The sequence below is a fragment of the Puma concolor genome, chromosome A2 (genome assembly GCF_028749965.1).
Source record: "Puma concolor isolate L17-30 chromosome A2, mPumCon1.1.hap2, whole genome shotgun sequence".
NCBI classification, from domain to species: Eukaryota; Metazoa; Chordata; class Mammalia; order Carnivora; family Felidae; genus Puma; species Puma concolor.
Window position 1 is genome coordinate 116,814,005 of NC_141668.1, and position 21,599 is coordinate 116,835,603.

General features: G+C 47.4%; 1 protein-coding gene across 11 annotated transcripts in view; it reads right to left on the reverse strand.

The window, feature by feature from the left end:
* IFT122 (intraflagellar transport 122) overlaps positions 1-21,599 on the reverse strand; it is a 74,611-nt gene that overhangs the window by 6,567 nt on the left and 46,445 nt on the right. For 9 of the 11 annotated variants that reach the window (XR_015248239.1, XM_025922365.2, XM_025922370.2 and 6 more), the window contains 8 exons: positions 20,017-20,070; positions 16,467-16,628; positions 12,270-12,436; positions 9,316-9,487; positions 7,120-7,222; positions 5,076-5,216; positions 3,822-3,916; positions 503-603 (listed from right to left, as the gene is read on the reverse strand). Coding sequence is in view for 10 of the 11 variants with exons in the window: in XM_025922365.2 (XP_025778150.1) it covers positions 503-603; positions 3,822-3,916; positions 5,076-5,216; positions 7,120-7,222; positions 9,316-9,487; positions 12,270-12,436; positions 16,467-16,628; positions 20,017-20,070 (995 nt within the window). In the remaining variant the exon portion in view is untranslated. The remainder of the gene's footprint in view (positions 1-502; positions 604-3,821; positions 3,917-5,075; positions 5,217-7,119; positions 7,223-9,315; positions 9,488-12,269; positions 12,437-16,466; positions 16,629-20,016; positions 20,071-21,599) is intronic. The other 2 variants (XM_086697367.1, XM_086697371.1) reach the window with 1 other exon arrangement.

Sequence of the window (21,599 nt, forward strand, 5' to 3'; positions counted from 1 at the left end):
TTCCACCCTTGGGCACAGCACACATCCCACTGAACTAAGCCCAGTTCACTTGTTACTTCCTCTACTAGATGGCAACTTCGTCACCTATTGCCTGGCCCAGTGTCTGGGGCACAGCAGGTGCTCCATCCACTGGGCTGAACAAACACCCATCACCCTTCTACCCGGGGAAATGCCCAAGAGTCCCAAGTGTTTCCTATATTTCAGTTACTCCCTCATTTATGGGTTCTGGGAGGGCTTGGGTAGTGGATTGGTTAGAGACCCACTGCTGGGCCAAGCCCAGAGAGCCCTGAAAAACAAATCTTCTCTTGGCACTGGCCCTTGGCCTCCCTTGGCTGAGCTGCTTCTACAGCAAAACAGCAGCAGCAGGACAAACTCTCTCTCTCTTCCCTGAGGGCTACAGGAGAAAGGGAAGGTTCTGCCAGTAAAGTGCTCTGGAAAGAACTTCGCAGGGGCCATTAGACAAGAGGGGTGGGACTGAGGGTGGGGGTGAGAGAAAGGATACACCTTAGAGATACCCAAGGGGGGGTCTTTGGTCAGACTGTGCAGTAGGAATCTGGAGATGTTGAAGAGGGTTTCAGGAAGATGGGAACTGAAAGGCTCCTCCTGCAGAGAGAAAAGAAAATAGGGATTGAATTCCTAAGGCAGACACCAATGATTCTGAGTTACTTCAGTAGAAGAGCAATCTCCCTTAATGAGCATCTACTGTGTGCTTTCCAGCCGCCGTCTCATGTGGTCTTCAACATAATCCTGTGAGGATACACTGTCATTGCCACTGTACTGATGAAAAAACTGAGGCCCAGAGAGACGACTTGCCCGAGTTATCCAGCTAGAAAAGACTGGAAAAGAGCAGAGCTGGGATTCAAACCCAGGTCTGATTCCAAAGCCCAAGAATGCCTCTCTTCCAAGCTGCACTGCCCCTGGTGTTGATAATAATTCCACTTCCTCGAGCTCAAGTTGTCTCCAATTAGCTCGAGAGAGAAGACCTTTCTTTTATGCAATTTAGGACATGACCCGACATAAGCACGTCTTTAAGTGGACGCAGTTAACGCTTTAGAGCATGAAATCATATGCCTCTTCTCGGCTCTCCAGAAGCAGCCTAGCCGCCTGATGCCCAGCAAACATGTACATGTAGTGGAGCTCCTCAAGGGCTCAGCCCCGTGCCCCCAGCACCTGGCACAGGCCCTAAGAGACCAGGCACTAACACACATGAATAGGTCTTCTGTACCTAGAGGCTGCCAGAAGCTCAGCATGGTAGAGCACAGGGAATTTTCTATCAGGGAGGGGTCCATAAAAGGTTAAGAATACCATTTTGAAGGAATCTGGCACATTGTGTGCAAACTGAGACTACTGAAGATGACAAGATGAAAGCAGGCCAGCGCCCCCTCAAGCACTTCAATGGTAATAAACTGACATTTCCTGAAGGGTCTTGCTAGGCTGTACTCATCAGGGAGCCAGCAGGACTTAGACCCTAATTGGTCTACATTTGTGAGGACTTACTTTATACTACTTCTTGGGTTTGGAGCCCAACATTCTCTCGTTAGCTCTCATTTAAATTTCTACAGCCTCTGTTAGTTCCAAGAACCCAAGAAAACCTGAGACTGCATCCTTTTCTGGGTAAGAGCCAGGGAGAAGCCTGCCTCTGGTTACATCGCACTAGGTGTGGCAGCTAAGAAATGTCCCAGAAAGAACAGAATGGGGGGAGTGTCCTCAAGATTAGCACTTCTCCTCTGGGAAAGAAGCCATCATATCAGGAAAGGTCTGATGTTCCCCTTTCCAGTCTGATCTGACTCAGAGCTGCTCTGCTGGGCTTTGATGCCAGACCCTAAAATACCACCCACCTCCAGGCCTTTGCACATGCTGTGACCTCTGCCAGGAATGCCATTTCTTCCCCTCCTCTTCCCTTGCCCCATTCTTACTAATCTCCCTCCTCTTTGCTTAGGATCACTTCCTCCAGGAAGTCCTCCTGGTCTTCTAAGCTTTTCTCTTGAAGGAACTGGACTACAACTGCTTGTTCACAGACTGTGAGTTCCTCATGGGCAGGGAGGTCTTGTTCACCACTGTGTCCCAAGGCCTCAGCACAGGGCCTGTCACACAGGAGGGATCTGTTGAATAAAGAAATGGCCCAATAAGAAGCCTCAGCTAGGATGAAAAGCCCCAGCTGGTGCGAAGATGCCACAAGCTCACAGCTGCATGTAGGTCCTGGAGAAGAGCTCAGTTATTACAGAAAGGAGACAAAGAGCTGAGCTCCAGAGTGGCTCAGGCAAACCAACACTGAGCTGGGGTCCTGACTTTCAAGCTGAGTTGAGTTTAGGATGGCTTTTTAAGGGTGGCTTCTTTCCACATGAGCACCTAATAGAAATGAGGGTCCTTGAAAAGACTGTAAGGGAAGATGAGGTCCCTTGAAACCACTGACCTTGGTGTGGGGAAGAGATGAGATGAAGGACTGACAGCTGTCTCTGCCTAATAGAGGAGTCTCTCTTGCCAGACTTTCCTCAGAGACAAAGAACATGCCGAGTGCCCAGCACAAATGTGGGGAAAAGACCCGATGTAAAAGGTAGGGCCTTTGAAGATGGGCAAAGAACTGTGAAACGCTTAGCCTGCAGGGGAGAAGGCCCAAGGAAAACTGGCTGGAAGCCTCCACACAGGGCAGGAGGAATAGCTGACACTCATCTTGGGTCACTCTGTGCCAGGCTCTCTTCCAAGTGCTTTTCCAATATTAACTCATTTAATCCTCACAAGACCATCAAGTAGGTACTATTATCATCTCCATTTTACAGAGAAGGAAGCTGAAGCACAGAGGAAAGTAAACAACCTGCCCAAGGTCACACAATGGAGCTGGGGTGTGAGGCCGGTCGTTGGCCTTCTCCAAGTTAGAGGGGGTGGAGGAGCAGAAGCTAAGAGCACAGGCTCCGGAGCCAGCCCGTCTGGGCTTGCATCCTGGCTCTCACGTACTAACTGTGGGATCTCTGTGTTCAGCATCTCAGTCTCCTCATCTGTAAAATGGGGATGACAATACTTACTTATCTCGCAGCATGACTGAAAGGATTAAATACATCGATACAATAAAGTCTTTGGCACATTGCTTGCTAAGTAGTAAGTACTCAATAAAGGTGGGTTATTGGAATTATCCTCTTAGTTTATCAGCACAGGATAAGCTCACATTGTAGGAGCTTAATCAACATTTGCTGAGAGATTGAGGATACATAAAATGAGGGAACTGATAACAACCTATCACCTGTTCCCCATTGTCAGGAGACAGATTTAAAATGCTTCATCAAAAGAATCAGGGAGTGACTAAAAAGAACCATTTGGGTCTCTGGAGATCAAGCCAGCCCTCGTTTTATAGAGAAGGAAACTGAGAGCCAGAGAGAGAAAATAAATTGCTCAAGGTCAAATTGTTCAAGGTCACATAGCAATTGAGTGGCAGGGCCTAGGAGAGACCTTGGGGCCTTTGGTTAGAGCTGGGCCTTCACCCATCTAGAGTAGAACATCCACCCCTGATCATTTTAGAGATAGCCCTTTGTCTGGCTAACCCAGAGTCTGCCTGAGTTTTACAAACCTAAAGCTGGCAACTAGCAAGGCCCATGCTAGCCCTGGCTCATTAATTCAGAAGCCCACAGCTTGCTACAGGTCAAAAAGTGGCTAACTGAGGAAAATCAAAGTCCCAAACTCTGTCTCCCAGAAGATCAGAATTTCTCAGCAGGACATCCTGCCCAGTCGGTTTACTTTCCATCCAGAGGTCTGCTGCTCTGTAAGCCATGCCTGGGTCCCTAGCTTAGTAGGCAGCACCCTCACCAGGTCTCATCTCCTAGCCACCTTACCGTATACTGATGAATGGCATGGTAGCCGTGGTACAGCTCGGCCAAATGCTGGAAGTGGTGGAACTTGTCGAGCATCACATCCTTCTGGGCAGGGTCTGAGGTGTGGAGCAGGAGGGGGTAGGGCAGGAGGGGGTAGGGCAAGAGGGGAAAATGTGTCAAGCCGTGTCTACAAGGCGAGGCAGTGGCAGCATTGCTAGTGTCAGCTCTCCCCCGACATCAGGCTTGTGCCAGGGAGAGTGACAAGGAAGTGCAGTGATGGGAAAGGTGCTGCTTAGGAGCTGGGACCATCTCAAGACAGGAAAAGTCTCAGCTGGGCAGAGTATGTAGCCAGGAAAAGTCTGAGGACATTTTTCGAAAGTCCTCCTGGATCCCACACTGCAGCCTACTGGGTCCTTCCACCGGGGAAGTGCCAGCTGCAGCAAGAAGCAGGTGATTACTGGCACCCGGACACACCAGAGGAGTCTGGCATGGAGGGTGGGCAGACGTCGGCTTTACTCATCTCACCTCAAGCCTCTTCCCTCTGTGCCATGCCTCATCCAAGGCACAGACCACTGGCCGGACAGAAACATACCACCTTACACCTGGGCCTGACAGTTTCCAAACTAGAACCACAACTTCGGTAGGCTCACAGCAGCCTTACGAAGGCAGCAGGATAGGATTATCCCCACACCACAGATGGGGATATAGAGCTTAGGAAGAATTTGTGACTTGTTAAAAGTCACCTAACTGCCTCAATTCCAGTGTTTTCCCCATTCCAGCATGCTGGCCTTAGTCCAGTGAAAAACATCTCCCAGTCCCCTCTGCTTCCAGAACTCCCTCGGTGCATCATGGGAAATCTCAAGAAAGCAACATTGAAACTATTTTTCTGCCTGGGATGAGTGAGAATCTGGAGTGTATTACTGTAAAGTGATCTCTTCTTCATCTTTCTATTTAATTAAGTTTTTTTAAACCAGTGCTCACCTGGGTCCAGTTATAGGCTCCCAGGTAGCAGGGGAGAGATATGTTTTGAATCAGCAACACAGGGCAGGACCTCCCAACCATAACCCCAGGATGGCCCTCATACCATCATTAAATTTATGGGCAAACTGGAAAAAGATGACACACCAGATTATGCTGCTGCAAGACAGGGTTACGGACAATACACCCAATAAACAAGCCCAGGGCTTTAATTAAAACGTCCCAGCTCTTTCGATGTTTATCTTGGTGCCAGAGCAGGGCTGGGGAAAACAAGCGGCCTGGCCGATGTTTACTTACCTTGAGCTATATCAAGGCACTGCATGGACAGCATCCAGTAATAATAGGCAGCGTCATTAAATCTGTTCTCCACCACAGCATTGTGTGTGAGCTGCTCCAGCACCTTGACTGCTTCCTGCTGCCGCCCGGCCTTGTGGAATGCTAGAGGGGCAAAAAAAACACAGAGTTTGAGGAGTGGGATGGAATTTTGCAGGGCTTGCAAGGGGCTGCTGTAGAAGTAGGACATTCATTGGGAGCATCTGCAGCACTTCGTTGCTGGGATGCGCCTCTCAGGCCGAAGGCTATAAATAGCCAAAGCTACATCCTGAAAAAAAGTACAGTGAGATATATTCCTTTTTGGCAGGGAAAAGGCAGCTGACTTTGGAAAGGCATGGCAGAAGAGAAAAATCCTAGGGGGCAAACTGCAGGGCAAAGTCTGAGGACGGCACTGTTGCCCATCACCAGTGAGGTTTTACCCTCAATCCATTCCAGGACAAAGTTTTGTGACATCTGGGGTGACACTCATAGCACCTGACACTTTAACAGGTTTGGTAGTTTACAGAGTGTTGCTGATTCCTTGATGGAGGATCACAACAGACTTACTAAGGTGGAGGTAAAGTGGCACACCCAAGGTCACAGAACCTAGCTCAACTCAAGTCCTCAGTCTTCAACTGTGTGCTTTTTAATGACAACCTTGAAAAATATGGCTCAGTTCTAGCAATCAAACATTTGTGAAAACATGCAAAAAAAATCTCTCAATAGTTCCTATATCCATTTAACAGAAACTTCCTGAATCTTGGCTATGTAGACAGACCCTCAGGATATTGGGGGCTGCCAGGGAAGCACTTGTAGCTATGACACTTGCCCACATATGGAGACTCAGATGATCCAAATCCTCTGCTTTAGAGAAGGAAAAGGTCTGGCCTTTGTTCCAGTCTCATCTACAATCTCTTGTCTGAGTACCAAGTTACTATGGCGATGGATTCTTGGAAGGGCAGACACAGACAGATGGATAGGTTGATGTGTTTTGCCCAAACATGCACATACTTCAGCAACTGGGTGCTCTGGAAATGCTAAAGCAGAAGAGAACATGCTGTCTTTCAATGGGGGCTTTTAGCTGAGGAGCTCCAACAGGGAGACATTTGTTCCGCAATGTGTCCGGAGGTGGCAACTGTTACCATATAGAAGTGTAAATGAGATGCTATGGAATATGACACACCCAGCTTCAATAAGAAGACTTCTTAAGTAGGCAGCAAGACCTAGTCACAAGAATCAGGTTCCCAGCCAGCCAGATCCTGGTCCAACGATGGCTTTCTGACTTTGCAGGGCACAGTTAGCCTTGGTGTCTCTGCAGGGCTGCTGGCAAGGTTCAGGGTTATATAGTTAAGCGCCTAACCAGTGCCTGACACAGAGAAGGAAGTCACATTTTAAAATTATTACCACCAATTAAAGCTCTGTGCTTCCTTTCACTCCTATCTCAGATACTGCCATACCTGGAGTACAGTCCACTTTACCAATGGAAATGCCAAAGAGCAGAGGTCACCCCATTTATCTGAGCCAGAAACAGAACCCAAATTCCTATTTGCGGTAGAGGAAAGTGGCAGGTGAGACCATGCCAGACACTGTGGGAGTCCTCACATTTTGTCCCCACACCAGCCTGGCTCATATTCCCTCTCTGCCACTTCCTTGCTGTGGGACTTCAGGCAAATCCCTTTACCTCTTCCAACCTGTTTTCTCATCTAGGAAACAGTAGCTACATTATAGGGCTGTCGTGAGGATTGAGTGGGAAGCTATATTTGAATGCACAGTGCTTTGCTCAGAGAAGAGACAGGACCTGTCTAACGTCCGGAAGCAAGTGAGTGATGGACCCAGGTGTGTCCAACTCCAAAGCCCATGTTCTTTCCACTGCTCCCCAGTCTTTCACCATGAAACATGTCATATCCCCAGGATGAAGTCATCCATCCTCAAGCCCACGATGGGAGGGGCTTGGTAGCCTTCTTGAAATGTACGCCTTGGCAGTGCCGTCTCCTGCCCCTTCCGCAAGGTGGCAGTCTGTGTGGCCTACCTTTCTGGGATTCCTCAAAACGATCGTTCTCTGCTAGCCACTGAGCGTAGGGCACATAGATGTCATCCTTAAACTCAGGATGCTTCTCACCCAAAGCAAAGGCCTGGAGGAAGGAGCAAATGCATTCTTAATAAAGCAGCCCCGACAGCCCCCATGAAAACATGGCACTTGGCTGAAACCATTAGGAATGTGTCATATTTTGCCAGCCTGACAACTCAGAGGGGGAGAGTGCCTCCCCCTACCACCACCCCCAGAAACGCAAAAACAAATCAGCTCTTTGAAAACAAAAGGCAATTAACAGCAATATGCAAGCGACTGGATTCAATAACAACACAGTCTGTTTCTGGACCACAGAAGCGGCACAGAATCGGAAACATTTTATTTTAAGGATTTGCGTGGGCTCCTGTAGGGCTGCAAACAGATTTCTTTTAATTGCAGGCGACACCTAAGGAAACAGAATTGACATTATCATCATCACTGCTTATTAGCTGTCAAAGATGACTGTGGACTTGGTGCTGTATAGGACCCAGTGACTGCTTTATCTAAGCCCCAGAACCACCTGTCAGGCCAGGAGAACTAGAAATGAGTCATGGGGGACAGTATGTGGCAACAGGGAGAAAGTTTGCCTGATGCACAGTTAGGACTGAGTGGTTCGTTCGTTTTCTTTCTTTCTTTTCTTTTTCTTTCTTTCTTTCTTTCTTTCTTTCTTTCTTTCTTTCTTTCTTTCTTTCTTTCTCTCTCTCTCTCTCTCTCTCTTTCTTTCTTTCTTTCTTTCATGATTCTTTCTTTCTATCTATCTATCTATCTATCTATCTATCTATCTATCTATCTATCTATCTATGTAGGCTTCAGACCCAGCGCAGAGCCCAATGCAGGGCTTGAACTCATGACCCAAAGGTTAAGACCTGAGCTGAGATCAAGAGTTGGACACTTAACCGAATGGTGCCCCTATTAATTTTTTTTCTAAGTAATCTCTGAACCCTACATGGGGTTCAAACTCACAACCCCAAGATCAGTAGTCACAAGCTCTGTGGACCAAACCAGCCCGGTGCCCCAGGACTTAATGGTTCTAAAATGCTGTAATATATGCTGCTAAAGAAATCTCCTAATAAATTTATCTTGAGAAGCCATTGTTGCCTGTCCTTGGCCCCACCTCTTCTCATCAGTAACCTTGTCACCTCAACAAATGGAGCCATTCATAAGGCAGACGAGAGTCAGATAACTTTACTCAGGAAAGGTCTTGCTATGGCTCTGTAAACTAGACCTCAGTGGGTGGGTGAATGGGTGGGTGGGGTACAGCCAGGACCATAGGTGCAGCCTCCGATCCTCTTGGGAATGAATTTCAATCCAGGGCACAGGTAGCCAGTGAGCTAGAGGGTGGGAGTCAAGCCACAGAGTGGGCAGCACATCAGCTGCTACTGCCAGCCCGGCCCTAGCCATCTTTCCTACTGGCCCGGCTAATTCTTCACACCCACCCCTCATGCCAGAGATGTCCAGGTTAGGAAAGAGCGGAGGAGGAGCTGCCCATGAAAAAGCTCTGGCAGCTTGCACATGGAGAGTATGGGTGGCATTTTCTGTCAAAAGGCACCCAGCAGGTTTTGAATGTTACACATGTGTCAGAGATCCATCAGTATGTGGTGTTGGTCAAAAGCAGTTCAGACCAACAGCAGACAGTGAGGGCTGTTAACTCTCATGTCCACAGTGTGTACTACAGGGCTGGCACAAAGCCAGCAATGCATAAAGATTTTCTGAAATGAGGCGTCTGGGTGGTTCAGTCAGTTAAGCTTCCGACTTTGGCTCAGATCATGATCTCAGGCTTCATGGGTTCAAGTTCCACCTCGGGCTCTATGCTGACAGCTCAGAGCCTGGAGCCTGCTTCAGATTCTGAGTCTCCCTTTCTCTCTGCCCCTCCCTTGCTCAAGCTCTCTCTCTCTCTCTCTTTCTCAAAAATAAACATTAAAAAATTAAAAAAAAGAAGATTTTCTGAATGAATGAGTGAATGAGCAAATAAATGGAAAGCTCATACTGAAAGGGCCTCTAAGACATTCTGGCTCAGAAAATTCAAGGCTTAGTCTCCTGATTGCCAGGCCAATGTTCATTCCCATGATGAGGGGCAGCTGCTCCCCATACAAACCCCAAAAAACTGACTATGGTCAGGTGGGGCCCCCTGACCCATTACGCAGGCTCTACCCTCACCTCATCCCAGCGCTGGGTCTCCACGTGCAGCTGAACCAAGGACTTCAGGTCGCCAATCTTCAGATAGGTCTCAGCAGCATAGCCAGGGTTATCCAGCTTCTTGAAGTAATGAGCGCACATCAGCAGGGGCTCCCGCTCAGCCTTGTCCAGCTTACGGGCAATGTCGATTAACCTGGAGAGATGAAAGCACAGGGAGAAGATGGACTCCTGTAAAAGGAGCCTGATCGAAGGAAGCAGCATTAGCTTTTGGGTCTTCTTGAGGGTGAGCTGCATGTCGACTCATGTTGATGTCCCCAGTGATCAATATGGTGCCATGGCCCCTGGTGTCTGATGGGTGGTTATTAAATGAGTGAATACATAATCCAGAAACGTTGCCCAGTGACTGGGAGAAGTCACCTGCTAAAGGACACCATTCTCCCCAACCTTGTGTGCCTTTCACAGAGTCACTATCTATACAGCAGGATCTGGGGATAGAAACAAACATCTACTAATCACCTACTGGTACCAGGCATAGTGCCATGACCTTTCCCATGTGTGATCTCATTGAATCTTCACCGCCCTAAGAAGTGGTACTATAATTCTCATTTTACAGATGAGATTAAAAGCTACGTGGAAGATGAAGCAGGGTGCTCAAGACTCTGAAGCCATGAAGTGGGAGAATGTTCTTTCTACCACCTTTTCAGGAATTCTCCTAGGAAAGTAGAGGCAGAGGCATGAGAATTCTTCAGCTGATAGGACCTCAAAGGAAGAGGCATGTGTGGGGCTCTGGAAGAAAGGCCCCCAGGAAATCTTGGCTGTGCCTCTCTTGCTGGCCAAGGTGCTGACCACAGGTGAGGGGACACAGGGATCACCGGCCATCACTTCTTCCCAGTGGTAACTGCACTTCCCCCCCACCCCCTCCCGCCGCCACTACTCATAGAGCAGGAAGGCTGGATGGAATGTGCTTGTTCTTTCTGGTCAGGCGGGATTTGGAGTAAAACCAGCTCTCTCAGAGGAAAGGGGTTCTACCCAGCTTTCTCTTTGTGAGAAAAGAAGGGGAAGCAGCTGTAACAGATCCCTGTCTCATAGACAGGCAAGCTCAGGGAGGCCTGTCAATCTGTACTTAGAATAATAATGGCATCTAAAAATAACACTTCTCAGTGGAGAAAGGTGGCACAGCCAACCCCTAAGAGGCCCCCAGCCCCACCCATCAAACCAAATGTCCCTGGAGAAGAGGCACCTTTTACAGCCAGACCTGGAAAAAGAGGGAACATGCTTAAATATCTCTTTCCCGAACTAGTTAGGTATCTCCAGGGTAACCTGATACATGTCACTTGCAAACGAAAGTGACATGAAAAACCAGAGGGGAGAGCAGGGCCACAAATCTTCCTGGCTTTCTCCTGTAACATTCCTTCTGTGAAAAGAATAATTTGGGGGGCAAGATCTGTTGCCTCTGTCTCCAAGAAACTGTATTCTTGCACAAGAGAAAGATGGGATGGTAGGTCATCCACCAAAGTCCCTTTGTGAGGGGCATACACGCAAACTACATGGTGGAGTTCAAGGAGGTGACATAATCATTAACCAGCCCTCTCCTTCCTCAGGTCCTGCCTAGGCCACTACTGGACCACAATGTGGCTTTCAGAATAACCAAAAGCCTTTAGGGCTCAGACTGAGCCACCCTCAGGAGCCACTCCCTCACCTGTTCTTTGCCAGATATGGCAATGTGCACCTGTACACACATACACACACACACACACACACACACACACACACACACACACACACACACACACACGAGTGTGAAGCCTACTTTCCCTGACTGAGGGAGAAGAAAGCCATCCCCTGGAGGTCTGATGCTCGAAGATTCTCAAGACTGAATCCATCCTCTCTCTGGGTGGCCCCACCCCACTCTCACTCCTCTTCTGTTTTCTACCTTGGAAAATGGCATTACTGACCATCAGGCCCAGAGTTCAGAATCGGTCTTCAACTCCCTTGCCGGACCAGCCTCAAGTCCACATCCAGCTGGGTCCTGTCAGCTGTGGCTCCTCCACGTCTCTTTCATTCCTGCAGCCACCTTACTTCTCTCTGGTAACTAACTGCACTGGCCATTTGTCTGGCCTGCCTCCCTCTCATTTTCCCTCCATTCTACACCCACTGCCTGAGTGAGCTTCCAGCAGCACAGCCATGACCAGGGTTCTTACTCCTACTGACAAATCTCAATGCCTCAGCTTAGCGCCTGAGGCCCTCCCGAGGTGGCCAGCCCAGATCCCCCTGCCTGCAGCCAGTTGTCTATCACCCTCTTGCCCCCACTTGTGTATTCCAATCTCAGCTGACTCCTGGTTTGTGATGTTCTTTTGACCTCATACCCTTCCCCTTCCTACCACCTCTACCTCTTAAAATTTATCAAGGCCCTTCATGCAAAGACCACCTCCTAGGAGAAGATGGCCACAGTTCTTCCCCTGAGAATTCATGTCTCCTTCCCTGATGTGCTTAGATCTGTTCTTGTTATTTTTTAGTTCCTACCATTACACATGTTAGGAGCACTGAAATCAGCCAGGTCAGTTTGAAGCCCAGCTCCACTGTTTGCCAGCTGTTTTGCCTCACGTGATCACTTGGTCCTTGAGCCTTGGTTTCCTCATGGAAACACCACAGCTTTGGGTATGGGAGAGAATCAAATGCCTGCAAGATACTGCAGTGCCTGACTCCTAGGGAGGCTCAGCCAATGGCAGCTCTAATGCCTGGGTATCTCCCCCTACTTTTCCCCCACCCCCGACCCTTTCCCCAGGGACTCACTAAGCTCCTCAAAGGCAGTGCCTGCCTTGTTCAATCTCTGTGTCTCCCCCAAACCCAGTCACTATAACATTTGGATTGTATATTTAGAGAAACACTATTTTTTCCCTTGTCAGTCAAAACCAAGAGCTGACATGACATGACATGCTGCCAAATGCTTCTTGGGGCAGGGACTGAAAACCCACGTGTCAACCCAGCCATGGTCGCCGCTGATCTCTATGGCCTTGACATGCTCTCCCGCTGAGATGTACATCTCCACCGCAGCTTTAGGCTCGTTGATATTTCTAGCCCAGTCAGCCTGTTTGGTGATTAGCATCTTTGTTTCTTTGGGGTCTCCAGATTCAAGGAAATCCTGAGGAAGCACAACAAACAAAAACACTCCGGATTAGAACTTCCTGCTGCCAGCATTACGTCAGGCTGCCGAAAGCTGGAGCAAGGAAGGGCTCTGTTTGGCTGAAGTAGGCAATCAGGATGCAGGCGTGAGCCCATCCCTGCATGGCTGACTAGGAGGGGGGCGGGGGCAGTCCCAGGTGTCAGGGAGGAGTGCTCACAGGCTGCTCCACAGGTGCTCCTTGGGGGTACCGGAACAGTGTCAAGGACTGTAGCCCTCCATGTTTCCTGCCCCTCCCACTAACAGACATTTGTCTTTCAGTTAAACAAGACTTTCCAGACTCTCTCGAGTACTATACACAAACTCTGCAGTGCTGGGGTTTTGTGATCAGGTAGCTCTGTCTCTTTCTCATATAGAGTTGGCTACTTGTGTGACTATTCCTATATGTGACTCCACAACCTGGTTGCCTAATTTCAAATATTCAGATCTAGGATCTTTATTCAGGTAATAGGGATGATACCATGTGCCTCAGAGTGAGGCTAAGGACGTAGTCCCATAAACTTAAATGGACAAAATGATGTACAGAGTTCTAGGGGAGCCGCCCTCTCCTCAACTACCATACCACACTGGAGTACTGTTTCCATCTGTTTTCTGATTCTGTTCACACTCTGTTGCCTGAACTTAGGGTATCATCCCATTGGCTTTTTCCTCAGTTACGTGGCTAGGGCAGAGAACACTCTGTTCTGGATATCAGGTCTGTAGGGAGAGGGACAGCAGGAGGCCATGGTAGGGTGGGGTCGGGGAAGAGGCCTAGAGAGAACCCAGGAAGGAAGAGATGTCCTTCCACCACAACAGGAGGCCTCTGAAGCTCTATGCCCAGCTTCCCTGGGTTGGCCCTGGAATGCATGAGAAACGGCCTCAGAAAATCACCTCTTTTCAGGATATAGTTACCCCAAATATATGCGTGGGAGTTTGCCATAGTTGAGAAGCTTTGGTGCTGACATTTTTAAAGGTGGGGCTTTTCAAAAAGGGAAACTAAAAGCGCTTAGAAGCAGATCTGCATTACTAGTAAGAAGCGGTTTGTCTTAGGAATAATGTACCCTGCAGAGAGTGCGCTGTGTCAACCTCATAAAGTATAAAAAAAGCACTCCTTTTCCCATGATTAGCACTCATTTGTCAGGGAAGTACAGTCAATGTATGCTAAAAACCCACTGGAACAATTAGCTCTCCTTTTTTTCCATTTGCTTTCAGGGTAATTGTGTAGCCCCTAAAATAATACATTAGATTGGCCTAAGACAACCAACTGTTGTAAGGGGAGGAAAGGGCATCATTTACTCTGATGCTGGAAATCCAATAAAATACAGGCCCATCTTGCTGGCATCTGGTCTCTCTGGAGTTCACACAGAGAAAGAAACTTGGAAACAATCACTGACTATCTGAAGATGCCTAGTTTGGGCCGTTACACACACAGCCTTTACAATACATACCCTTTATGCCAGTGCAAAGTCAGAAACTCTGCTAACCTGGTTGGTTAGATGAAGTTAGCAACTGGAGAAAACAGGCATCCTAAGAGAACAGAAATATCCTTCAAAGTGAGTGCTCAGTGGACTCAGGGCGACTACAGTGAGAAGGGTCAGAGGCCACGAGCAAGCCATAAATTTGGATCATCAACAAGGAGACCAGCCAGGCACACAGCTCACATGCTTGAAGCAGCCACCTCTAGCCCAACAGCCCAGCTCCAGGAGCTCTGACATAAGTGAAGCTGAGTCGAAATGGTTCCTTCAAGGCCCAGCAAACTCAGTTTTCAAAGGTTCTTTGGTTCCATGAAGCTAATTTACATGTTATCTGGGGCCATGGCAAAGACTGTGTCCTGGAGTGGACAGAAAGAGACTGTGCTGAGTGATGAATGAGACTAAACAGTGTTCTCATGCTTGGTGATTTTGATAAGGACATACTATATAAGAGTTAAGAGCATTGTAATTCCCTTTATCACCATATAAACATGTCACTTATCCGGAAAGCATACAATTTATTTGTACGTGGGAATGTAATTTAAAAATTTTCCAAAAACCAGATTGAATCTTGGGAAGCAATTTTCAAGTAAACAAAAACATGCCATGTTAATAAGCACTGTATTCCGCCCCCCCCCCCCAACATAATGTGTACATACACATCTCCTCAAAGTCAGACTACTGGGGGGTGGGGATTGAAACAGAACCAACTTACTTGGAATTGCGATCAAACACTAAAACCAAAACAACCCCCAGAATATTTACCTTCATAGAGAGGCAGACCAGATGGAGTGTTTAAGTGGGCTGCATTTCTGGATGGGAGACTGTGGTGCCAAAGCCCAGCCGAGGTGTGAGGAGGGGCCTCAGCGCAGGGCAAGGAGTGGGGCTGGCCGGGGAGAGGCCTAAAGAACAGCCAGTCTGTGCTCATGCTAGGCTCCTCATATGTTCCCAGCCTTTCTATAGTTTGGTCTTTACAAAGGGCTTTCTCATACATTATTTTGTGCAATTCTGAGAACTGAGCTGAGTTGTAGCTATGTTAACCTCTGAGAAGAAAATGAAGGCTCAACGAAGTGAAGAGGCTTTCCCCAGGTCACCCAGAGGAAGGACTAGGACTTTCTCCAGCTCTGCAGATGCCAAGGCGAGCACCAGGGCTGCTGACTAGGAGGTTTCAGAGGTTCCAGGAGAGGCTGCTGGCTCTGAAGAACAACCACACCCCATTGTTCCTAATGCCTAAATTCCACTCCTAGGCATTTAATCCTTTAGTTATGGTTTTATCCTCAGGTTATGTTGTTATCCCTAGAAAATGATGCACTGATTTAGCTGTTCTCAGTACGAATGCGGTGTTCAATCATATGTACATGGTGGGAGTATAAGGAAAGGGTAAAAGAGTGGAAGAGGGCAAAGTGGGGGAACCTCAAGCACTCCGATCTGATGGATGGAGTAAAGGGAGCACCAAGGTGAAGAGACAGGCTGGGACCCAGGTGCTCATTCAGATACTGATGACCAGAATTCCCTGAGCCACATCCTAGTGACTGAGATGCAACCTTCAGCCCCAGGATCTCACAGGTGGAAGATAAAAGAGCATAGCCATCTTTGGGAACAGCAAAGGAGGAAAAAAATGGGGAGGATTTTCCATCTTGAACTTGTGAGCTAGATAATTACCATTAATAGCCACTAATTGGTTGTAGCTGATGACTCACTTAATAATATTCTAAAGTGTCTTTTGACAGTACCAGGAAAGGCAGGTTAACAAAAGCATCTCTGCAGAAGGAAGAGCCTCATTGCTCGATGCACCCAAGGCTCTTTTCACCTTGCATTAGGCTGAACTACAAATGTCTTGATGGCCTGGCCTCCCCAGTGGGACTTGTTCTCACACAAACCATCAGGAGCCTGCTCTGGGAAGACCCCTGTCATGTACCCAGACCGACTGGAGACTAACCAAAACAGAGGATCTACAAACGCAAGAGGAAATCTCCACCATCACCCTTACAGATACATCCTTGGGGTGACAGGAGGCACACTGTACTGGAGGGCAGGGACTCTGTCATGGTGTCTCCAAGGCCTAGTGCGAAGCCTGGTAGCAATCTGAGAGCAGACACTTAGGAAACCTTGGCTGAAGTGAACCATATCGTCCTGTATGAAAATGGTAGAACCAGCTCATGTCTGAGGATGTGGGTTCTTGGTGGCTTCTACAACAGTTTAAGAGAATTTGTGGGAGAAAGACCTGAAACCCTGAACCCTGAACACTTAATGAAGGGACATGTTGGTTCAGACTCACAGTCCAGCCAGCTCTGGGACTGACAAAGGTTTGAACTGTCATACTCTTGTCCCTTTGATGTCAGCCTGAAAGGTCAGTTTTAGGTCAGCCTGAACCAGTGGTCATTGATGGTTCCTTTGCCAATTTGCCCAAACCCTTTCTAATAAGGCAGTTGCTATTTTCCATCTATAACATATCTTAGGGTAAACAACTTGGGCACCACGGTGGCAGAACACTTGTGGGTTCCACATGGCAGCTTGGGCCCAGGATGTGGCTGGATTACCTTGGCATACTCAAACATGCGAAGGTCGGTATACATTTCGAGTGCGAGGTTCTCGTGCCCACTCCTCTTGTACAGTTTGGCAGCTTCGTGGAACTTCCCTTGGTAGGAAAACACATCTGCCAGAAACAGGTCATTGTTGGTCTCTCCCCGCTTCTTCCTCTCCTGGAAAAATTAGAAGCACAGGAAATAGCCTCTGCAGCCATGGCAGGAAGCAGCCTTTACAAAGGTTAGATGTTGCTATTTCAAGTTAAGCCCCTGGGCTTTTCTACTGGAACCTCCACTTAGCTCCCGGGCTGTTGTGTCTCTCCCCTAGGTTTCTGGTGGGAATGCTTGACAACAAAAGCAGATTTTTTCCCCCAGATGAGTGAAGATCAAAAGTAATTCAAACTTTTGTTTGTTTAATGGAAATTCCTCAGGGCTGCTTTCTTGTATAATCTTCCAAGGAAACAACTGGCTAGTTAGGATGGTGTGTATTACCCACTCTTTGGTGGCCCCCAAGCTCTCAGGATCTCCCAAGTCCTCAGGCCTGGTTTGGCTGAGCTGTGACTCATGATGATGCAGACAAGGAGAAAGCTTAGGGTCTCTTCACAAGAAGGAGACAACAAAATGGGATAATGAGTCTTAATACGTCCCTGTCTCTAAAGAGAAGGCAAGTAATGCCACATGCTGAGCATCTGCTAGGTGCTGACAGGACCCACAGGTAAGTGGTACCACTGAGAGAAGCTGAGATTCAGAAGAGGAGCAGGTCAGGGTCATAGAGAACTGGCATTTGGACTCAGTCTGTCTGACTCCAGATGCTCTTTGTACGACATAATACCACCTTCAGAAACATGTGACAGTCCCCAACAACATACCTGCACAGGCACACACACAGACGAGCAGCACTGAGGATGAAGAGAATAACTGACATATTCCTTCCTCTGGTGTTAGGGAACATTCATTAGTCTACAGCTCAAGTATTTGTAAACACTCCATAGCACCCAAAGTCTCATCCCCAGCAGTTTCCTTTTGCTTGTTTTCTAGCAAGTGTATCACAGTGGGGGAAGATGAGACATTGAATCAAACTCCCAGACAAGCTGGTGAAAGTTTTAACAGCTGGAGGCAACATGCATGCTTCCCCACTGACAGAAATAATTTTTAAAAACCAAAAAAAAAAAAAAAAAAACCAAAAAAAAAAAAAACACAACAACAAAAACCCACACCCAAAATTGAAAAATAAATTTAGCTAAACTATGTGTAGTTTAGGCTAATTAGTCAAATAAACTAACTACTAACTGTATGGAGTGAATCAAAATCTTGCAGTAAGATTAAAAAAAATAGGTCTTACTAGGCATGGAATTTAGGCCTAGGCCACAGAATATCACCATGATCAATAAAAAATGATTTACATCTATTCCGTATGTACGTAGCCATATGGGCAGATTCTCTTCCTCCTGTTATCAGTATAGTTACATCTCCCCTATCCCAAAGGAGCCTAGCATGGAACTCAGTTCTCTGGAATGATGCCGAATGCCTAGAAGCAAGCTACTAAGGCTTCAGAGCAGCCCAAATGGCTCAACGCTTGAAGGCAATTTACTCTTTTTCAAGAGGCAATTCTTTTTTTTTTTTTTTCAAGAGGCAATTCTTACAAGTTTAACCAACTGCCCAGCTCCTCATAGCACACTAGAAGAAGCAGTAAGACATGATAAATGGCAAGAGGTGGTCCTCACAGAAGTCAGTTACCTTTGCATAAAGAACATATTCCATGGTTTCATGTTAAGGCCTCTAGATCCAGACCAGTGGATTCCCAAATGCCAGCCCCTATAGTAAGCAGTACTGGGAATTTCAAGTAGATGGCTCTGAACAAACCCTTCACCATGCAGGTAAGTAAGCTCCTTAAGACAGTGCTGGGGTGGGGGTTATAGAGGCAGTGCATCAGAAGCAACTTAGATGGCAGCAGGAACTCAGGTAAAGATAGCGTGAAGGGCACCTGGCTGGCTCAGTTGGTTGAGCGTCTGACTTCAGCTCAGGTCATGATCTCACAGTTCGTGGGCTCGAGTCCTGCATAGGGCTCTGTGCTGACAGTTTACTCAGAGCCTGGATTCTGCTTCAGATTCTGTGTCTCCTTCTCGCTCTCTGCCCCTCCCCCATTCGTGGACCGTCTCACTCTGTCTCTCAAAAATAAATACATGTAGAAAAAAAAAAGAAAAAAAAAAGGTAGCCTAAGCTTGGGAATTAGAACTGGCTTTGAATTCCAACCAAGCTTTTGCCTCTTGACCCTTGGGGATGTGGCATAGGATTTCTGAGCCTTAGTTTCATTATTTATCAAACAGGGATAAGAACAATATCTGCTTCGTTAAGTCACCGTGAGGATTTAAAATGCAGCTGACCCTTGAGCAACAGGGGTGTTAAGGGCACTGACCCCCTCGCAGCTGAAAACTGAGGTATAATTTTTGACTCTCCAAATTTTAACTACTAATAGCAGTTAAATAGTCTCCTGTTGACTGGATGCCTTACTCACAACATAAATAGTTAATTAACACATACTTTATAGGTTGCATGTATTATATACCATATTCTTATGGCAAAGTAAGCTAGAGAAAAGAAAATGTCATTAAGAAAATCATAAGGAAAATACGTTAACAGTTAGTGTACTATATTTACTGAAAAGAAAATCCACATATAAGTGAACCCATGCAGTTCAAACCCATGTTGTTCAAGGCTCAGCTGTAGTATACACATTGATCGTGCATGGGGCCCAGAGCAGGCACTCAACAAGTGGCAACTATCATTAGGCTTAACAGTCTGTGAGCTCCCACAGGCCTCTCTTCCACTCGGCTCTTTGCCCACTGGGCTCAACACAAGGCTTGGCCCACGACAGGTGTTTATTATGCTGAACTGAATCACAAGGACAAGACATTTGCTGATTTCCACACTACTTCCATATGGGAATTCAAATGTATCTCACATTCTCCTAGCCTCACAATAAATCTGTTCAGGAGAAAAAATATGTACGCCTCTTTACAGACAGTCACAGGAATTAAGAGTATTGTCTACTGCTACCCAGCAAATGGAACCCATAGAACAAGCCTTTTTTGCCCACCCCACTACACATGGCTCCCTCCCCAGGTCCCATTGCTGTGGATGGGGCGTAGCTCCTGTGCGTTTGGAAAATGACTCCTGTACTGGCACATTGCTGAGCCCTACAGGATGGTAACCACCTAACAACCACTACAAGGATGAAAACCAGTTACTAAGAACGTATTTAATCCTCCTAGCAACCCTGGGAAAACAGCCCATTTCACAGATAGAAAACAAAGCTCAGAGAGATTAGGAACCCACCTGCCTTACCCCACTACCAAGTGACAAGTGGCATTCCTTGCTCCCATGTGCTGTCTCCCTGCCCCCACAGCATTCTGTTCCCCCAGGCCAAAGCTGTGGCCCAAATGCCCAGACACCAGTAGGCTCTATTTGTGTGCCCTTAACGCTCTCGCCTGCTAGAATAGCTCCCTATAAGCCATTGACTACGAGTCTGTGTTTTCTTGAGAAGGAAGAACATTTTGTCATTTACCTCAATGCTGTTGATGAGCTCTAAATATCGGAGGTCTTGTACTCTGGTGAAGGCCTACAGGGGAAGAGATAAAAGAATGAAATCAACTGCCCTCTGGGCTTCAAAAGTGGGTGATTGGCTGGGGGTGGGAATTCAAGCGTTAGAAAGTGAGCCAGTAACGAGGGAAAAGAAGCAAGCATTGATTAATCGCCATGTGTTCAGGAGGGTTATACCACCCAGTGAGGCACGGCTTTATCCCTGGGATTAGTCCACACAAAGAACAGCAAAGAAGTCTCGGTTGCATCAATCACTTTGGGATTAGTTAAAACAAAACTATGATACTGCAGTCTGTGCTGGTGCCTGCCTGGAGAAATCTCTATGCAAAAGAAAAGAACAGGGCGGTCTGATACTCTGAGGCAGTGGCATTGGAGTGGAGTGGGGAAGGTGTACTGACTGAAGAGACACTGCTACGCATCTAGATGACTGGGACGGAAAGTGGGAGACAGCTAAGCTTACTAACTGTGCATAAACACAGGGCACCCAAAGCCCACAGTACTGACACAGAGGAGGGGGGGGGGTGGGAGGAGAAAGTTAAGAAGGAATAAAAATGGTTTCTAGACGGGAGGGGGACGTTAGGGAATAAATCACTCCAAGTTCCTGGAAGGCAAACTCTTATGTAAATCCTAAAAGTGTAGCTCTTGCCTTCCACTCACAGTAAACCCAGAGACTTTAACCCATAGGTTGCTAGAAGTTTCTAGGCAGCCTTCCTCAGGAAGATTGGTGTTAGGTAATTTTTTTTTTCTGCCTTCTGATTCTGCAAGGGGTTTAGAGAGGAACCTGACCCATCATGTCAGGCTGATCTTCAGGTGGCTTTGCTGTCAACATTTCTACCCAGGTGTGCTGCTTTACACTGTCCCATTTGAAATGGACTGAGATACACCTAGATAAGACAGCAGGTCCAGGAGTCCTTTGAATATGAAATGCGGAAGAAACACCCTGACCACTTGCAACCTCTACTTTGCTGCATGACACCCTCCATCCTAAAAAGACTTGGGGAAATGATCAAGTCATCTGGCCTCTGGTTGCCTCGCAGATGACCACAATGTGACTTCATCTTTTCATCCTGCAGGGCTACGCATCCTATCAGGGACTGAGGATCCAGAGGTGAATGTGATCTGTACCCCTCCCCATTTCACTGGTCCATACTCTAAAAGGAGAGGCAAGCAGATTAAACAGATCATCAAATCTCTGTGAGCTAGGAGCTATACAAGCATGAACTAGATACTCTAGAGAAAACAGATTCACTGTCTGAGCATGGGCAGTGGCAGGAGGCAGGATTAAGAAGAGTATCACAGAGTAGGAACCTGGCAAATGGGTATTCCTGAAGAGGAATTCTTTGAAAGGGTAAAGTAGGCATCACATGAGCAAAGGAGCACCAAGAGTTCTTGTGTTCCTCACTGGAGATCTTATAAGCTCTCTTCTGGATCAGGGCTTCCTTAAAACCATAGGAAAGGGGAAAACCTGGAATGTCCACAAAGGGGCAGAGAGGAAAGAGGGAGCATTCCAGGTCTCAGTCCTAGCTCTGAGACTTTCCAGCTGGGGGC